Source organism: Musca autumnalis, unplaced genomic scaffold, assembly GCF_047663935.1.
Source record: "Musca autumnalis isolate F117 unplaced genomic scaffold, ASM4766393v1 scaffold_5, whole genome shotgun sequence".
Lineage (NCBI taxonomy): Eukaryota > Metazoa > Arthropoda > Insecta > Diptera > Muscidae > Musca > Musca autumnalis.
The window spans coordinates 70,918,838-70,938,205 of NW_027412088.1; the positions used below are offsets into that span (position 1 = coordinate 70,918,838).

A 19,368-nucleotide genomic window follows, 5' to 3' on the forward strand; every position below is an offset into this window, starting at 1 on the left:
TGGGGGCTATACCAAAACGTGGACCTATATAAACAAAATTTGGTAGAAATATTTTTTAGACAAATGGGACAAATATCCTAAAATTTCTTTAAAACGACGACGCGTCACCCGTCGCTTTTTATGGTGGCTTTACGAAAACGTGGACCTACATAGCCCGCTTTCAATACCAAAAGTCCTACATACATATAATAGATTTTACCAAAATTTCATCCACCTACTTCAATCCGTTCGGAAGCTGGAGTGATTTCCACAAAATATTACGAAAGCCAAATTTTGGACCCAATCGGTTGGTCCGTTCGAGAGTTAGTGCCCTCCAGCCAGACAGACGGACAGACGGACGAACGGACATGGCTATATCGATGTAGAATTGCACGCTGATATATAGTTTGTGGGGTCAACAATGATTATTTCGAGTAGTTACAAATGGAATGACAAACTTAATATACCCCCCATCCTATGGTGGAGGGTATAAACATTTAAACCTGTGAATTAAACAAGTAAAAAAGCATTAAGTTCGGCCGGGCCGAACTTTTCATACCCTCCACCATAAAATATTCATTCCTGTCCCCAACTTTAAGTGAGTACGTTAAAATGCCAGATAATGTACATAAAATGCTTCATTCGGGAGGCCATTTTTTATGGTGCCTATATCTAACTGTTGACAATTTTTGGTGGGCTAGAAATTGGGAGGTACTGTTATATAGGGGTTATAATAAAACATGGGCCTATGTTGACAGTTTTTGATGGGAGCCTTTAATGTCAAATAACTCCTAATTCGGTTAAAAAATTTAGCTAGAATTCTCAAAATATCGAAAATCGGTACATAACGTGGGAACTTCAAATGTCATTAACAGCTAGTTCGAAGGTATCTGGGCTATACGAAAATATGAACTTAAATGAACAATTTTTGTTGCAGAATTTTTGTTGACTTTTAAATTTCTAATTACAGAAAGTTCGTCCAAAAAATAAAGCTAAGGTATGGAAAATCGGGAGGTTTGTTTTGGGGCTATACAAAAACATGGACCTACGGTTGGTTAAACATTTTAAGTAAAATCCTCAAAGTACCGAAAATCGGGAAGTATCGTTATATTGGGGCTATGTTGAAAATTGTTGATTCAGATGTGTGGTGACCACTACAACCTTCAAATGTCAAATTACAGTCAGTTCTGTTAAAAATTGTAGCTAAAATTGCCAAATTACTGAAAATTGGGACGTACCGTTACAAGGGAGCTATATCCGAACATGGACCTATGTTGACAATTTTTGATGGAGAGGTGTCGTGACCACTAAGAACTTCAAATGTCAAATTACTGCTTGTTCGGTTTAATATTGTAGCTAAAATCATCAAATTACTGAAAATCGGAAGGTACCGTTATATGGGGGCTTTCTTGACAATTTTTGGTGGAGAGGTGTGGTGACCACTAAGAATTTCAAATGTCAAATGTTCAAATTACAGATAATTCGGTTAAAACTTGTTGATAAAATTCTCAAAATACCTGAAATCGGGCGGTAACGTTATATGGGGGATATTCCAAAACATGGACCTATGTCCACTAGTTATATAAGTTTATATTACATTTAAGAACTCTAAATGTCAATTGATAGCTAAATCGGTCTGAAAATGTAGATAAAAACGTCAAAATACCGCAAATCGGGGGGTACCGTTATATGGGGGCTATACCAAAACGTGGACATATGTCCACAACTTCTAGTATATAAGTTTATTAACACTTAAAAACCCTAAATGTCAAATTATAGCTACATCGGTCTGATAATGTAGCTAAAAACGTCAAAATACCGTATATCGGGGGTACCGTTATATGGGGGCTATACCAAAACGTACACCTATGTCCACAACTTTTGTTATATAAGTTTATTGATACTTAAGAACCCTAAATGTAAAATTATAGCTAAATCGGTCTAAAAATGTAGCTAAAAACGTCAAAATACCGCAAATCGGGGGTACCGTTATATGGGGGCTATACCAAAACGTGGACCTATGTCCACAATTTTTGTTATATATGTTTGTTGTCACTTAAGAACCCTAAATGTCAAATTATAGCCAAATCGGTCTGAAAATGTAGCTAAAAACGTCAAAATACCGTAAATCGGGGGGTACCGTTATATGGGGGCTATACCAAAACGTGGACCGATATAGCCCATCATCGAACTTGACCTGCCTGCAAACAAAAGACGCATTTTCCCAAAATTTCAGCGTCCTATCTCCATTTTTGTGGATGCTAGAGTGATTACCACAGTCGGACGGACGGACGGACGGACGTGCTCAGATCGACTTAGAATTTTACCCTGATCAAGAATATATATACTTTATAGGGTCGCAAATGAGTATTTCAATGCGTTACAAACGGAAAAACAAACTTAATATACCCTCCATACTATGGTGGAGGGTATAAAAATAAACAACAGCGAAATGTATTTTATTTGTTGTTTTTTAAGCAGCCATGTTTGTCGACAAAAAATAAAATCTTCGTCTTTAGATAACCACAATTGCCTAAAAGTATACAACTTTAAGATAATTTTTGTAAATACAGGTTTCTGAGTGAAATCGGATACTTTTGCAAAATGTGGTCTTTGATTTCCTTGTGTTGTGCTGTTCCTCAGCAAACTATTTCCAGCATATTAAATTTAAGATATTTTCAGATTTTTTTGACTAACGGTTCCAGATTTAGCGCGCCTTGAAGTCGGTTTTTGTAAAAAATATATGCAAATTAATTCTCATAATTACTTTAATATTGGTCCAAATAGAAAAAAAGTATTTTTGTATTTTTTGTTTTATATCAGCTATCTTATAACAAATAGAAAACAAATTTTGCATAGTGGGCTTGGGAGCAATTTTCGCAATTCAATTGTTATATCCTCAGCATTAATGCTATCGAGGGTATATACACTCTCATACGGGCAAAATGTGCCTCATCGAAATAATGGTTTTAGACCCCAAGTATGTTTGGGCGAAATCCGTTTCCGACAATTTGGAGTTGATTTAGCCATGTCCGTCCGACTGTCTGTCTGGCTGGAGGGCAATAACTCTCGAACGGACCAACCGATTGGGTCCAAAATTTGGTTTTCGTAATATTTTGTTCATACTTGGTTTAAGTTCGAAGATAAGCCATACCGGACCACTCCTTCGGGTACCTCCCCCACAAACGTTCAAAAATGTTCAGTTAACTTGTGCGCACGATAACTCTGGAAGAGAGTATCCGATTTGGTCCGTACTTTGAACATCGTAATATTTCTACGAGACATAAATCCGGTTCGAATATGGACTGCATATGCCAATTCCTTCGGGTACCGCCCACACAAAATTTCAAAAAAAATTCAGTTTAAGGCCTTCTCTCGAATCACTTTGGTATTTGTTGTAATAAGTTGCATTTGCTGCTGTCATTACGACGGTACAAGTTTTTTACTTCCATGTAAAGTGGCTGAATAAAGCGCATGATAACTCTTGAACGGAGTAGCCGATTCAATCCAAAATTTGGATTTCGTAATATTTTTCCTAGCTTTGTTTAATTTCGAAGATGGACACTATAAGTGCGCAACTTCCGATCACTAAAAAGGTACGCAATATATATCTGTTGAACGGAGCAACCGTCCAAACTTTGGATCTCCTAATATTTTTCCATATCGGTCCACTCCTTCGGGTATCTCCCACACAAATGGTGTGCAATATTACTCTCGAAGGGAGTAACCGATATGGCCCAAATATTGCACATCGTAGTATTTCATCCACATCTATATCAGGATGGTATATGGACACTATCGGTTCACTCCTTCGGGTACCTCGCACACAAAATTTAAAAGTTTGTTGAAAAAGTACTGTTTAAGGACATATGTCGGATCGTTTTGAAAATTTGCCCCGATACAGCTATTACGAAGGTAAAATTTTTGTCGGGAACGAGTCCATACTTCCTGATGGACCAAAAGAACGATAATTTAGGAATTTAGTATCCAATTTGGTCTAAACTTTGCCATGGGGCAGTTTAATATCTTTTCGAGGAACCTTTGGAAAATTTGACCGAATGTGCTGCTTAAGTCCACACTTCCTGACATAATAGCCCAAAAGCCCAACGCAGGCCAACTGAAATTACTATATTCGCGATATCTATCGAATAGAATGACTCCTAAAATAAGATCACTTCCAAAATGGACTACGTCGGTCCATTCCATCAGGTACCTCCTGCGAAACACACTCTAGAACCGCCAATTTATACAAACTTATAGCTTCTTCGGGGAGATTTATTAAATATTTTATTTACAATTATTTTTACATATAAATCAATATAACTTACTTACATATACAATATGTACATATATACATTACATTAAATAATAAATAAATTAGGCACGACATATTAGAGATCAATCAACTTATTTATCTAATAACCAATTTTGTTGTATCGGCATTTTGTATATATTTATGTTTGTATTTGTCAAACATTTCATACAGACTATCGATAACTTTTTGATGGATTTCATTGACATAATCTGTATCGGGTTCATCCATTTGTTTCACTTCAATTGGAGCACCCATTACTTGGACGATGGGACGGCGTTGTGGTAAAAAGCCGAATGTATACTGGAAGAAACCACGACCCAATACAATAACAGGTGATAGACCAGTCAATTGTTTGACAAATGATTGAAATTTACGTACTAATGAGTCGGGAGGATTGGCAACTTGATCGAATATATCAACTTCGCCAAATGAGAATGTGGGAACAATGGGAGTTCTACGAAAGTAAACAAAAATATATATCGTTATTTAACATTTTTACATACTTTAGTTTTGGTTTAACTTACCCTGAACGTATGGCGATTTTAACAAATCCTTTACGATTCTTCAGCACCAAAACATAACGTCCGGGATGACATTCCAGAGACTCTTCAGCACCACCCACAACTAAAGCTACAGCATTTGCTGTAAATCCATCACGATTGTCAGGATGTTTGGGATCATTGGATTTGCTGAGATGATACATTAGAGACTGTTTCGAGCAGGATACCATACCCCAATAACGCATAACTTCACGCATAAATGGTATACGGAAATTAATATCGAGTGTGGCAATTTTTGGCCGTATACCCGGATACAATTTTAACCATTTCCCAATGTTGTTGCCCATATTGTGTGTAACGCCAGTTCTGTAAGGAGATAGTGGAAATACATATTAATCAAATAATAAATATATACAAGTGACATAGGTCTGAGTACCAAAAAAACTTAAGAACTAACTGTTATTTTCATAATAAATGTTGAAACTAGCGGTTTAATTTTTTCAGTAATGAAGCTAATATTCTAGAACAAGTAGGCGATCTGACGTCTTGACCACCCAGACTGCGTTTGTAAGGCCCAATTTATGAAACTGGGCCTTTTGTTCGCGGTTTGGACAGTCATAAAATTATTTTTAGACTTTTTTTAATGCTTGGAATTCAATAATCGGCCACAATTGTGATGCATACAACGTATCGCCTACGTTTTAAAACAGCTCAGCTGTTGTTAGTTCATTATACAAAATTAAATAAATCCTCAAATTCATGAGGGAACTGTTCTTATTATAAAATAAAATCTCCTACAATCAATGATATTGGTGACTGATTAAAATGCAATATTAATGGAATCAATTGTGGTATTTATTGATAACTTCAGATAAGATTATCCCAAAAACTCGGTGAATTTTACAGTGCAATAATGAGATCATTGCGTTTGCATTCATGATCTGCGTGATTAAATCATGTCCACCTGTTTAACCATACTTTGTTGCGGTCCTTACACTTAGTAGAAAAAAATTCAATATTTAACATATCAAGTACAAAAAATATAAATTTGTCAAAATACTTAAATTTTAACGCAATTTAAACAAATCACCCAATTTATATACGAGTACTTACCCAATAATGCCATGTGGAAAACTAGCAACCAAATAATTACGATCTGGCGTCAATTCTGCGGTTTTAATCAATTCAATTGGGAAATAATCACGTGAATGGTTGGTCATAAAGTTATTACGCAAAAATTTCCATCTGTTTAAAAAAATAAAAAAATAAACAAAAATGTTTGTTAGTAAAATGAGTTGAAAAATATCTCAAAATGTATTTGATATTAATCTAAAGATATTTTGTTTACCACCGACCCTCTCTAATATACAAACAACTTTATATAACTTAATTACTTACCCATTCCCATCCACTGCTGATGCCCGTTTTGTGTGATCAAAATAACCATATGCCAAGTAGATCAACAGCAAAGCGCGTCCAAAATAATTTAAGAATATCTGGAATAAAAATAATTTGAATATTAGTATGTACACGTAAACAAGTACTATATCTGGAAAGAATAATACGATGTGCAAAGTTTGGACCTAATCGATTGTTCCCATCGAGAGTTATCGTTCACACCATTTTACAGAAAAATTTTGAACTTTTGTGGGGGAGGTACCCGAAGGAGTGGACCGATATGGCCCATCTTCGAATTTAAACTAAGTTTGGACAAAATATTACCATACCCAACATTTGGTTCGGTTGATCCGTTCGAGAGTAATAGTGGGCACCAGTCAACCAGACAGACAGACGGACAGACAGCTAGACTGACGGACATGGCTAAATCGACTCCAAATTGTCTTAAACGAATTGCGTCCAAACATACATACTTGGGGTCTAAACCCGTTACTTCGATAAGGCACATTTTCGGTCGTATCAAAGTGTATATATTAGGGTTATGACTTTTTGACATTTTTCGTGACAATGAATGAACTTTTGCCTATTAATGCCTAAACTAACGTTCATTTAATTATACCCTCAGCCTTTAGGCTAAAGAGGGTATTTACACTTTGATACGACCAAAAAATGTGCCTCATCGAAATAATGGTTTTAGACCCCAAGTATGTTTGTACGATATCCGTTTCAAACAATTTTGAGTAGATCTATCAATGTCCGTCCGTCTGTCTGTCTGTCCGTCTGTCTGTCTGGCTGGCTGGTGCGCACGATAACTCTTGAACGGATCAATCGATTCGGTTCAAATTTTGGGTATCGAATTATTTTGTCCAGATTCGATTTAAGTTCGAAGATGGGTCATATAGGTCCACTCCTTCAGGTACCTCCCCCACAAATGTTCAAAAATTGTCGCAAAACTTGTGCGCACGATAACTCTTGTAGGGAATAACCGATTTGGTCCATACTTTGCACATCGTGTAATTTCTACCAAACTTAGATGAGGTTTCAATATGGACTCAATCGGTCTACTCCTTCGGGTACCTCCCATACAAAATTTCGGAAAAGTTCAGTTTAGGACCTGGTCTCGAATTGCTTGGTTTCTGTTGTAGCAACTTCTATTCACTGTCCTCTATACGACAGTACAACTTTCATCAGGGGCAAGTCCATACTTCCTGAGAAAATAGCCTGAATGGTGCAAAAAAACCCCTATGACACCGTATGTAGTGGTTGGAGCGCAAGATAACTCTGTAACGGATCTGCCGACTCGGTCCAAAATTTGGCCTTCGTAATAATTTGTCCAAACTTAGTTTAAGTTCGAAGATAAACCATATCAGTCCACTCCTTCAGGTACCTCCCCCCAAGAGTTCAAAAATGTTCGGAAAAATTGTTCGCATGATAACTCTTGATGGTAGTGACCGATTTGGTCCATACATCCCACATCCACACATCCCAATATATCTACCAAAGGTCCATACTTCTTGAGAAAACAGTCCGAACGGTGTAAAAACCCTCTATGGCACCACCTAGTGGCTGGAGAGCACGACAACTCTCGAACCAAATACTGAGTTGATCCTAACTTTTCATATCGTAATATTTCATCGAATATTAGATGAAATTCGAAGGTGGTGCCTGTAGATCCACTCTTTCCGGTACCTCCCCCACAAAAATTTGAAAATATTAGGTAAAATAGTACGCGTGATATCTCATAAACAGAGCAACCCGGTTAAGGGTCTGTGCGAGGATCCCTTGAAAAGTTTTACCTAGTGGTCCTGTTTACAGCGATATCATGTTTTTCGTAGGCAAGTACATGCTTCCTGATATAATGGTCCAAAACCTGTGAATTATATGGTGACCGACTGAAAAGACAGGTGGTCTTTCGAGGGGAATGACACCCAAAATAAGACCAACTTTCAAAATGGAATATGTCGGTCCATTCCTTTCGATACCTTCCCCGCAAAACTTTTTGATATTCTATCCAAATCCATATTTTTGTCGGTTCATACGCCCATAATTTTCAAAACCCTTTAAATATATACGTTTTTTTGGGGAAAAAGGTGGTTCAATTCACACGCTGAGGGTATATCTCTGTCGGCATTTAGGGGGGTTTTCAAAATGTTGGGCGTATGTATGAACCGACAAAAGTATGAAGAGGAAGAGAATTTGCGGGGATATTGATAGATAGAGCCATTTTATCACACCAGCCTATGAAAAACGCAATATCGCTGTAAACATGGCCACTAGGAAACCCTTCGGTAAAAATGTCCAAAGGATCCTCGAACAGACCCTTAACCACACAAAAATGTTGAACATTTGTGTGGGTGGGGCCACAAGGATTGGACAGATAGGGCCCAAATTTGAACATCAACTAAGTTTCGACAATATTTAGAGATCCAAAGCTTGGACCAAATCGGTTGCTATAACTATGAGAAATCGCGTGTACCATTTTCGAACTTTTGTGGGGAGGTACCGAAAGGAGTGGACCTATAAGCACCACCTTCGAATTTCATATAATATTCGAAGAAATATTACAATATCCAAAGTGTGGACGAACGCACTATTCGGTTCGAGCTCTCCAGCCACTACATATGGTGCCATAGGGTTTTTTTTACAACTTTCGGGCTGTTTTATGAAGAAGTATGGGCTCGCCCCTGAAAAAACTCTTATTGTCGTAATTGAGGCAGCGAATGCAAATTGCTTCAACAAAAATCAAATTGATTCCATAGCAGGTCTTGAAGTGAATTTATCCAAAATTTTGTGTGGGAGGTACTCCAAGGAGTGGACAAATATAGTCCATATTCGAACCTGATCTATAGATATATTAGGATGTGTAAAGTATGGACCAAATTTGTCACTCCCATCAAGAGTTATCGTGCGTTCAATTTTTCCGACCGTTATTGACCGGTCATCTGGTCTCCAACTTCACCCCAGTGAATGAAAGACTCGCTGCAATTCGATTAAAAGCAAAATTCTTCAACATCAGCTTTATTTGCGCTCATGCTTCCACTGAAGACAAGGTCGAAAAGATATATTTTACGAGCGCTTAGAAGAAACTTATGACCGTTGCCCTGCCCATGACATTAAATTTATACTAGGCGATTTTAATTCAAAAATTGGAAAGGTGAATATCTTTGGCCCAACAGTCGGGAAAATCAATCTCCACAGTGAAACATCTGACAACGGTGTGAGGCTGATAGACTTTGCAGCTGCAAGAAAGATAGTAGTTAGCAGTACCAGATTTAAGCATCGATCGTTCCGAGGTGCAAACATAGACTCGAACCACTACCTTGTTGCAGCAAAGGTACGTTCCAGATTAAACGTAGCAAACAAAGTGCGAACAGACACAACACGGAAGTTGGACATCGGTTAGCTGCAATCACAACAGATAGCCACAGCATATTCCACTCGTGCTGCTACCGAAAAGGGAAATGTGGCATATAGGGCTACTTTACAATCCGTAGCAACGCGTAGCGCACGAGAGAGGTTTATTGAGAAAAGGAGGAAAAAGAGAGAGATGGAAATGCGGGAGTGTGAACAAATCGAGATGTACAGGAGACAGAATGAAGTCCGAAAATTCTACCAAAGAATGAAACATCAAACTGATGGCTTTGGAATTGGCACATCCTCCTGAAGAGGCCAGCAAGGTAATCTGGTAACTGAGATGAGGCTAATAGTGTGCTATGGATATTGAAGGATCATTTTTCCAAACTGTTGGTATCCAATAGTAGCGAAGTCGACGAAGATATCACAGATCCAATCCCAGTAAATGGTATTGAATGTATACCACCCGGCCAACATGAGGTAAAGACAGCAATAAACCGACTGAAGAATAATAAGGAACCAGGAGCTGATGGCCTACCAGCCGAGCTGTTTAAAACCGGAGGCGACGCGCTGATAAGGTCTATGCATCAGCTAGTTAGCTACATCTGGCAGGAAGAACGCGTACCCGACGTTTGGAACCTGAGCATCCTGTGTCCCGTCTATAAGAAAGGAGATAAGACTTTATGCTCCAACTCTAGGGGCATAAGTCTTCTCCCTATCGCCTACAAAATAGTGTCAGGGATAATGTGCGAACGACTAAAGCCCATGGTCAACGAAATAATTGGACCATACCAATGCGACTTTAGACCTGACAAGTCCACCATTGAACAGATATTTACCTTGCGGCAAATCCTGGAGAAGACCCAATAGGTGCAGATCGACACCTGCCACCTTTTTGTCGATTATAAAGCAGCCTTCGACAGCCCGCTACGTTCAAAGGTATTCCAAGCCATGTCTGAATTTGGTATGCCCCGCAAAGCTCATTCGGCTTTGTAAAATGACTCTAACAGGCACAAGATCTTCAGTTAAAATACGAAAGAACCTCTCCGAAGAGTTTTGTACCAAAAGAGGTTTCAGGCAAGGAGACAGCCGGCTATTTCTAGCAGGATGTTGAAAAGACGTTATACGAGAAGCAAACGTCAAGATATAGACATCATGGGACGATCAGTAAAAGAAGTAACCGATACCTTTATGAAGGTCGAAGGTGAATCTGCTAAAGTGGATCTGGCGGTAAACGGCGAGAGGACCAAGCTGATGGTGTCGACGCGCAATGCGTCCATTGAAATCGGACCAACTGTTGAAGCTGGTTCCTATAAATAGCAAGAGACTTCGTATACCTCAGCACCGCCGTAAACACAACAAACGACATCAGTTGTGAAACAAAAAGAAGAATTGTATTGGCCAACAGATGCTACTTTGCAAAACAAAGCCACAACTTACAAAACAAAGCCACAACTCGTCAAACAGATATGACAGTGCTTGGCGTGTTTGAGAGAAAAATTCTTCGAAAGATCTACAGACCAATCTGCGTTGACGGTGAATATCGACGTCGTATGAACCACGAGCTGTATCTGCTCTACAACGACATCAATATAGTTAAACGTATCGAGATGCGGCGATTGCGTTGGCTAGGTCATATAATAAGAATGAGCAATGATGAACCCGCTAAAAAGGCATATAAATTCGAACCACATGGCAGTGCACGCAGAATTGGCAAGCGAAAGAATAGATGGCGCAAACAAGTGGATGAAGAGATGACAAGGCACGGTATTCCAGAAAGCGAAGCACTAAGCAGAGAGAATTGGAGATCTTTTCTTAGTTCGGTCTATGGAACAAATGTTCTGTAATGGGCCAGCTAACATTTTGGACCGAATCGGCAGATCGGTTCGAGAGTTCTCTTGCGATGCGGTGTCCCAGGGGTTTTTGTACCTTTCAGGCTATTTTCTCAGGAAGTATGAACTTGCCCCTGATGAAAATTGTACCGCCGTATGTGGGGCAGTGACTACAAGTTGCTGCAACAAAAATCAAAGCGATTCGAGAGCAGATCCTAAACTGAACTTTTCCGAAATTTTGTGTGGGAGGTGCCCGAGTCCATATTAAACATCGTCTAAGTCTGGTAGAAATTTCACGATGTACAAAGTATGGACTAAATCGGTTAATTCCTTGAAGAGTTATCGTGCTCACAAATTTTCCGAACATTTCGGAACTTTTCTGGGGTAGGTACCGGAAAGAGTGGACCGATATAACCCATCTTCGAAATTTAACTAAGTTTGGACAAAATATTACGAAACCAAATTTTTGGACCGAACCGGTTGATCCGTTCGAGAGTTGACGTGCGCACCAGCCAGACAGACAGACGGACGGACGTAGCTACTAAATCGACTCCAAATTTCTGAAACGGATTTTGTCCAAACATACTTGGGGTCTAAAACCATTATTTCGATGAGGCATATTTTGCCTGTATGAAAGTGAATATACCCGATGAAGGATCCAAAAGCTGTGAAAGTTTCGTATGAAAGTTTCAACGTGTGGTTTTAGAGTGTGTTAGGCTGTACAAAGTTGTAAAAACTTTTCCTCGAACATTGCACAAGGTGTAGTAATAGATTCTATTCTATCAAAGAAGTGACCTTTGACTGCGATTTATTTAAAAAGTCTCTTCGGCGATTTTTATACCCTCAGCCTTTAGGCTAGAAGGGGTATATACACTTTCATACGGGCAAAATGTGCCTCATCGAAATAATGGTTTTAGACCCCAAGTATGTTTGGACGAAATGTGTTTCAGACAATTTACAGTTGATTTAGCCATGTCCGTCCGTCTGTCTGTCTGTCTGGCTGGCTGGTGCGCACGATAACTCTCGAACGGATGAACCGATTCGGTTCAAATTTTGGCTTTCATAATATTTTGTCCAAACTTAGTTTAAGTTCGAAGATGAGCTGTATCGGTCTACTCCTTCCGGTACCTCCCCCACAAAAGTTCCAAAATGTTCGGAAAATTTGTGGGCACGGTAACTCTTGAAGGGAGTAACCGATTTGGACCATACTTTGCACATTGCAAAATTTCTACGAGACTTAGATGAGGTTCCAATATGGACTCAATCGGCCCACTCCTTCGGGTACCTCCCACACAAAATTTCGGAGAAGTTCAGTTTATTACCTGCTCTCGAATCTCTTTGATTTTTGTTGTAACAACTTGTATTCACTTCCCCCCATACGACGGTACAAGTTTCATCAGGGGCAAGTCCACACTTCCCTAGAAAATGGCCGGAAAGGTGCAAAAAGCCCCTACGACACGTTGTGTAGTGGTAGGAGCGCAAGATAACTCTCGAACGGATCTTTCGATTCGGTCCAAAATTTGGCTTTCGTAATATTTAACCAAAACATAGTTTAAATTCGAAGATGGGCTATATCAGTCCACTCCTTCAGGTACCTCCCCCAAAAAACTTCAGAAACGTTCGGAAAAAATTTGCGCACAATAACTCTTGAAGGGAGTGACCGATGTAATCCATACTTTGCCCATCCTAATATATCTACCAGATATAGATCAGATTCGAATATGGACTAAATTGGTCTACTCCTTCTGGTACCTCTCACACAAAATTTCGGATAAGTTCACTTTAAGACCTGCTCTCGAATCACTTTGATTTTTGTTGAAGCGATTTGCATTCGCTACCTCCATTACGACGGCAAAAGTTTTTTCAAGTCCATATTTCTTGCGAAAACAGCCGGAAATGTGTAAAAAACCCCTATGCCACCATATGTAGCAGTCGGAGAACACGATAACTCTCGAACTGTTCAACCGATTTGGTCCAACATTTGGTCTTCGTCATATTATATCCAAACTTAGTCACATGGGCAATACCGGTCCACAACTTTCGGTACTTCTCCCCAATATTGAAAAAATATCACTTTGGATCTCCTAATATTTTATCAAAATTTAGTTTAACTTCTAAAATTGCCCATATCGGTCCTCCCTAAGAGTACCTGCCGTACAAAAGTTCAACATTTGTGTTAGTGCAGTTAATTCCTATTCAACATTGTTGTCGGCAAGTTCAAATGTCCAAAAAGGGCCAAATTCTGAAGAGACCTGAAATACATTCGATCTGTCCGGAGGTAAAAGTTTTGCTTCACATTGGCTGAGGGTATATATCTGTCGGCAAAGCCGACTGACACTTTTTTACTTGTTTTTTTTTTTTTTTTTGTTTTTTGATTTTCATCATCTATGAACATTGTAGTTTCAAAATTCGCAAAAACTTCCCAGGTGTAAGCACTTTTCATTTAGAGATAGTTAAGGCGCATCGTGCATGACTTTGTTTTATAAGGAGGCGATACTTTCAGTGCATTGTCCCAAGTTGGACTTCTATATCTCAAAAATGGTAAAACCTGGGAAAACGTCGTAAAGACCAATCTTGTAGATAATTTTCGTGAAAACCTAAAAAACCTACAAATGTGAACTTTGACCGCAATTTATTTAAACAACGTCCCGGCGGTGTATTTTGTTTTTTTATTATTCTCATCTATGAACATTGTATTTTCAGAATCCGCAAAAACTTCCGATGCGTAAGCACCTTTCATTTCATTGGAATTTGCGTGAAAATATATAAATATGCAACCAATAACGATTCTTTAAGACTTTCATCTATAAAAGAAAATATTTTCATATTAATTTATAGACCTATAAGAAATCAATACCTTTCGCAAGGATATAGTATGTTTATTTACATTTGAACTTTCATTTTAATTCTAACTCTTAAAACATAGCTCAATTTAAAGTGCACCTCTGTACTTTTCAAAAATAAATAACATTCATTTCTTTTTGAACTTTGCTCTCCAACAAAAAAGCCGTTAAATGCTGAGAAATATATGGCAAAGACATAAAGGATATGAAATGGTTCTTGACATTAAAATTCCAATTATATTTAAAATCTTTTTATTATTTCGCACCTTAAACTGCTGAATTGCAGATTTCAAATTAGAAATGCACCTCTGTACTTCGCTCAAACAAAATAACATTAATTTCATTTTGAACTTTACTCACCAACAAAAATGCCGTTAAAAGCAACGACACAAATGGCAAAAACATAAAAATGTACATATATATTGCAGTTGCCAATGTTTGTATACGACGACGAGGTGGTACATGGATAGGAGCCCATTCAATCTTCATATGACTGGAAATTTCCTTTATTTCATGGGAAATTTCTTTTGAAAATTCCTTAATTTTTTCCTTGGATTCCATGGAGAGTTGCTTGAGTGTTTTATTAGATATTTTGATTTTGTCTTGCAGCACGGCCATGGCTGATAGTGTGTGTTTGCTTTTAAATTTATTTAATTTATAAATAATGAAGGCAAATATTTGATATTTTTCAAATGTGTTCCTTGCTATTTATTTTCGAGGATTATAATCCCACTGCACTTAAGGCAAAGATATTTTATTATTTTCCGTTCGATTCCGTTGCCGTCTATACTCTTTAAAATTCTTAATCCAACTGAAAAAATTAAATGTTGTGCATTCATATTTTCAAATCTTACACTAAAAACGAGTTATTAGCCGTTGAGAGTATTATTATTAGTCAGACAGACATATTAATGCATGTATGTTTGTATATTTAGTTCTATTCATATCTAATCTGAGTGAACGTCTGGCTTTATTCTGATTGATCTCTATCGTAGTGAATAAAAATTGAATCGTGACAAATCCCCTTTTTAAATCGGGAGCAACATATATTTTGGACACAAAATGAAAATGGAAAAACAGCTAAACAATTATAGTATATTGTTTATAACCAATGCGAAATCTATGAAACAAATAAATGTGAGACTCATTTTATTGTTTTGGACAAGTGTACACCATATCTACATATGTACATATATATAAGATCTACAACATTTTGAGTGCAACCATTTTTGAGTGCAATAATATACAACGCCACGTGTGAAATAATGCTCTGATAATAATAAAAGTTTTTAAAATAGTACTTTTATTATCACAATTTGAACAAATTATTCCATTGAAATTATGAAAAAAGCTTTGTTAATGGGAATATACAAAATTTAAATAAACAAACAAATAGGCTGTTTATACTAGAGCTTTTTGCGGCGTTAACCTTCTTTATGAGGATTTATTTGACTTATATCAAATGCAATTGACATTTGAAACCCAGTGGGTTTATTAAATTCATTTATATGCTGGATTTAGAAAATCCACTGGATTTAAGAACACAACATATCGTCGGTGTCATGCTTAAGTGTTCCATACGCCATTTGCCTGATTCGAGAAAAACTCAAGTTAATGTTTAAGACCATACAGGATAAAAATGGTGCAATAATCCAATACTTTAAGAGCTCAGTTCTACTTAACTACACGCAGAGAAAAAATATTTTTCGCTTTTGTTGGAACAAAAATATATGTTTTGGTTCCAAAAATGTATTTGTTTTGTTCAAACATTGTAATCCAAATCCAAAAATACCATCTTTTGTTCCAAACATAGAAAACAAAAACAACTTTCGAATTTCCGCAATATTGTTAAAATCGTTAACAATACCGATTGTAGGAACTATCATAATCTAATTTTGTTTACAAAAAGTATTGTCAATACAGAAAACCAGCCCAGAAATTTTTGATTTGAGTGCATATACTTCTCATATACACTTTTCGCATAACTTGGATATAAATGTCGCGTATAATATTGCAATCATTGATGAACACAATACATGGTTTGCTGCATTGGCTGACAACAAAGACAAACAAAAAGCCACAAGAACCCACCACAACATAAGGAATAATTAAACACCATAACAAACATGAAAAGGAAAGAAGAATGAAACAAAACAGAAACAAATAAAAACAAGAGTCTCACAAGTACCCTGCAAGCAAAAACTATCGCGGAAGTGACTTAGGCGTGTCGCCCAGGGCGATGAAAACAGTCGCGGCGATAGTCGTAGAAGTCACCCCGAAGTGACCTCCGTTGTGAAGAAATGAACCACGCCGGCGTGTCGTCTTGGAAGTCACTCCAGCGACACTTCTAGAAGATCATTTCCGCGATAGTTCTAGAAATTAAGAAAAAACAAATCTATTTATTTTTAATTAATTTTTTTATTTTTATTTATTTTTTAATATTTTTTATTTATATTTATTTTTTTATTTCTCTTCTATTTTAGAGAAATTATTCTTTGCAATTTCCGCCTACATTAATTTTGTCATTTTAAAAATGTGATGTTTTTTTGCCTGACTTGGGAAGCGAACCCGGACCTTCACATAGAAAATGTTCTATATTTGTTCAAATATGTTGAATCATTAAATGAATGTAAACAATCGCCTTGGAAGTCACTCAGAAGTCACTCCGAAGTGTCGGCATACGCGATAAAACGTAATCACAATAAGGCTACAGAAATTGTTTGTGTAATTCACCGACTATCTTCCTTGGGGTGTCTCCGGAGTGACCTCTTAGGCGAGGGAGTGCGAAACTCACTTCCAATTGCTGGCAGGGTACATACACACAAAAACAAAGGTAAAGGCAGCATGTCATACAAACACACCAAACACACCACAACTCACCAAAATTGTTTTTTCAACACGGCATCGAATAGCGAGAGAAGAGAACCAAATTTTCAAAGAAAAGAGAGAAATATTGTTCAGTTGACACAAACTATTTTTGGATTTACAATACTACATGAAGAATCCAACAATATGTTAACAATACATATTTTGCTCTTGGAATATTGTTGGATCAAACATATTTTTTTCTCTGCGTGTAAACTCATAGAATATATCAGTAGTTTATTTTAGTCAGATATCTGTGATAGTCTATAAGTTATGGCCAATTTTTATAATTGTAAAAGGATGCTGAATTGTTCCATTGAATCTTTTTTTCATGTTTTTGGCAGTTTGTGTCACATGGAACACGTTTTGTCACATTTCAACCAAAACACTTTTTATCAATCGTGTTCCACCTCCCTTATACGAAGTGCTACTGTGGAGTTTAAAAATCAGGACTTTAAATGAAATATTTATTTTTCTCATATAAATACAATAAGGACCATTATTATAGGTTTCCTTAACATTTATTTAAGGGATTGCCTCCACTTATCACTATTTTTTTGTGGTAAAAATTGCATTTCTAAGGTAACATAAAACATTTAAACGCGTTTTTCTTATAATACCATTTTTGTAGTCGGTGTCCACACTAGCTTGAAGTCGAATGGACGTTTTTGCGTATATTTTTGTGGACTTGCATCAAAACTTTGTCTTTAAACTAGATATTTTTTGTTTAAACTATTGATAAATTTTCGTTTTCATATAACAATACAATATTCAAAAATATTTGGATTTAGAAACTATTATTCTTCAGTTTTTAAACCAAGTCCTTTAAAGCAATTTGTTCCATACGCCACATTATTTCATTTTAGGTGCGGAACAATTCGTTTTTGTCTCTTTTTGTTCTATACGCCAAACGACATGGATATGGAACTACAAAGTTCAAAGTTGTTTTGTTCCATACGCCAGGCTTTATGGATATGGAACAAAATGACAAGATTTTTTGGGTCACAAAGCGGATATGGAACATACTGGCATCTGAATATCTCAGAAACTATAAGAGATAGAGAAATCCGACCAAAAAATCAAAAAGAGCATGGTTCAAAACCTTGTAAGGTACCTTTAACTCAAAATGTCAAAAATGGCGTATGGAACACTTAGGCATGACACCGACGATATGCCAAAAAATCAAGACATTGCACTTAATCATAGTATCACTGGGGTGGTTGTAAAAACTTTGGCAATCTTATGTAAATAAACACTTTATGGGGGTGCCGCATAAAAAAATCCGACATCGATTTTTTCCCTTTGACTTAAAACCACCATATTGTAGCACTGTATAGTCTAAAAAGCGTTTAAGAAAATATTTATTGATTTCGCGTTTACCCTCATTATAATGCATAAAAATAAGAACTTACTTATATCAAATTTTTAATGTAAATCGATAGTCAAAATACTACAACTTCCTTTTATAGCAAAAAGAAGACTTCTTGAGGTCTTTTTAGACAACAGTAGACCTCTTAAGCAACTTGAGGTTCTTGAGGTCTTCTTTGGACAATAGAAAATCTTTTATAGAGAACAGAAAACTTTTAGAGGTCTATCAGGGACAACGGAAGATCTCTTGAGGTTTTCTTTAGGAAGAACTCGTGACGTCTTCTATAAGCAGCATAACACCTCTGGAGGTCTTCTATAGGCTATAAAAGACCTCTTTGGGTCTTCTATAGGCAATAAAAGACCTCTTTAGGTCTTCTGGAGTTAACAGGAAACCTTCTAAGGTTTTCTATTACCAACAAAAAACTTAATGAGGACTTCTATAGTCAACATTGGACCTCTAAAGGTCTTCTACAGGGAACAGAAGACCTCTTAAGGCCTTCTATAAGCAACAGAAGACCTCTTGAGGGCTTCTATAGGCAACAGAAACCCTTTTGAAGTCTTCTATAAGCAACAGAAGACCTCTTGAGGCCCTCTAGAATCAACGAAAGACCAGTTAAGGTCTTCCGTTGGCAACAGAAAATCTAATGAGGTGTTCTAGAGTCAGCAGGAGACATTTAAGATCTTCTATAGACAACAGAGGATCTTTTATAGAGAACAGAAGACTTTTACAGGGTTTTCGTGGGACAACAGAAAATCTCTTAAGATCTTATATAGACAATCAAATACCCCTTAAGAAGACATCTTGAGATCTTCTATAGGCAACATGAGATCTTTTGTGGTCTTCTATAAGCAACGGAAGACCTCTTGGGGTCTTCTGTAGGCAACAAAAGACATCTTAAGGCCTTCTATACGCA

At 37.2% G+C, this 19,368-nt stretch overlaps 1 protein-coding gene across 1 annotated transcript; it reads right to left on the reverse strand.

The window, feature by feature from the left end:
- Positions 1–4,243: 4,243 nt before the first annotated feature.
- Positions 4,244–15,034, reverse strand: LOC141387185 (diacylglycerol O-acyltransferase 2-like). Its single transcript, XM_073956448.1, has 5 exons — positions 14,582–15,034; positions 6,193–6,290; positions 5,908–6,039; positions 4,819–5,160; positions 4,244–4,748 (listed from the first exon to the last, which is right to left on the reverse strand). Exons 1-5 carry the CDS (start codon positions 14,837–14,839, stop codon positions 4,391–4,393), a joined length of 1,188 nt encoding a protein of 395 aa, XP_073812549.1. The 5' UTR covers positions 14,840–15,034; the 3' UTR covers positions 4,244–4,390.
- Positions 15,035–19,368: the final 4,334 nt, after the last annotated feature.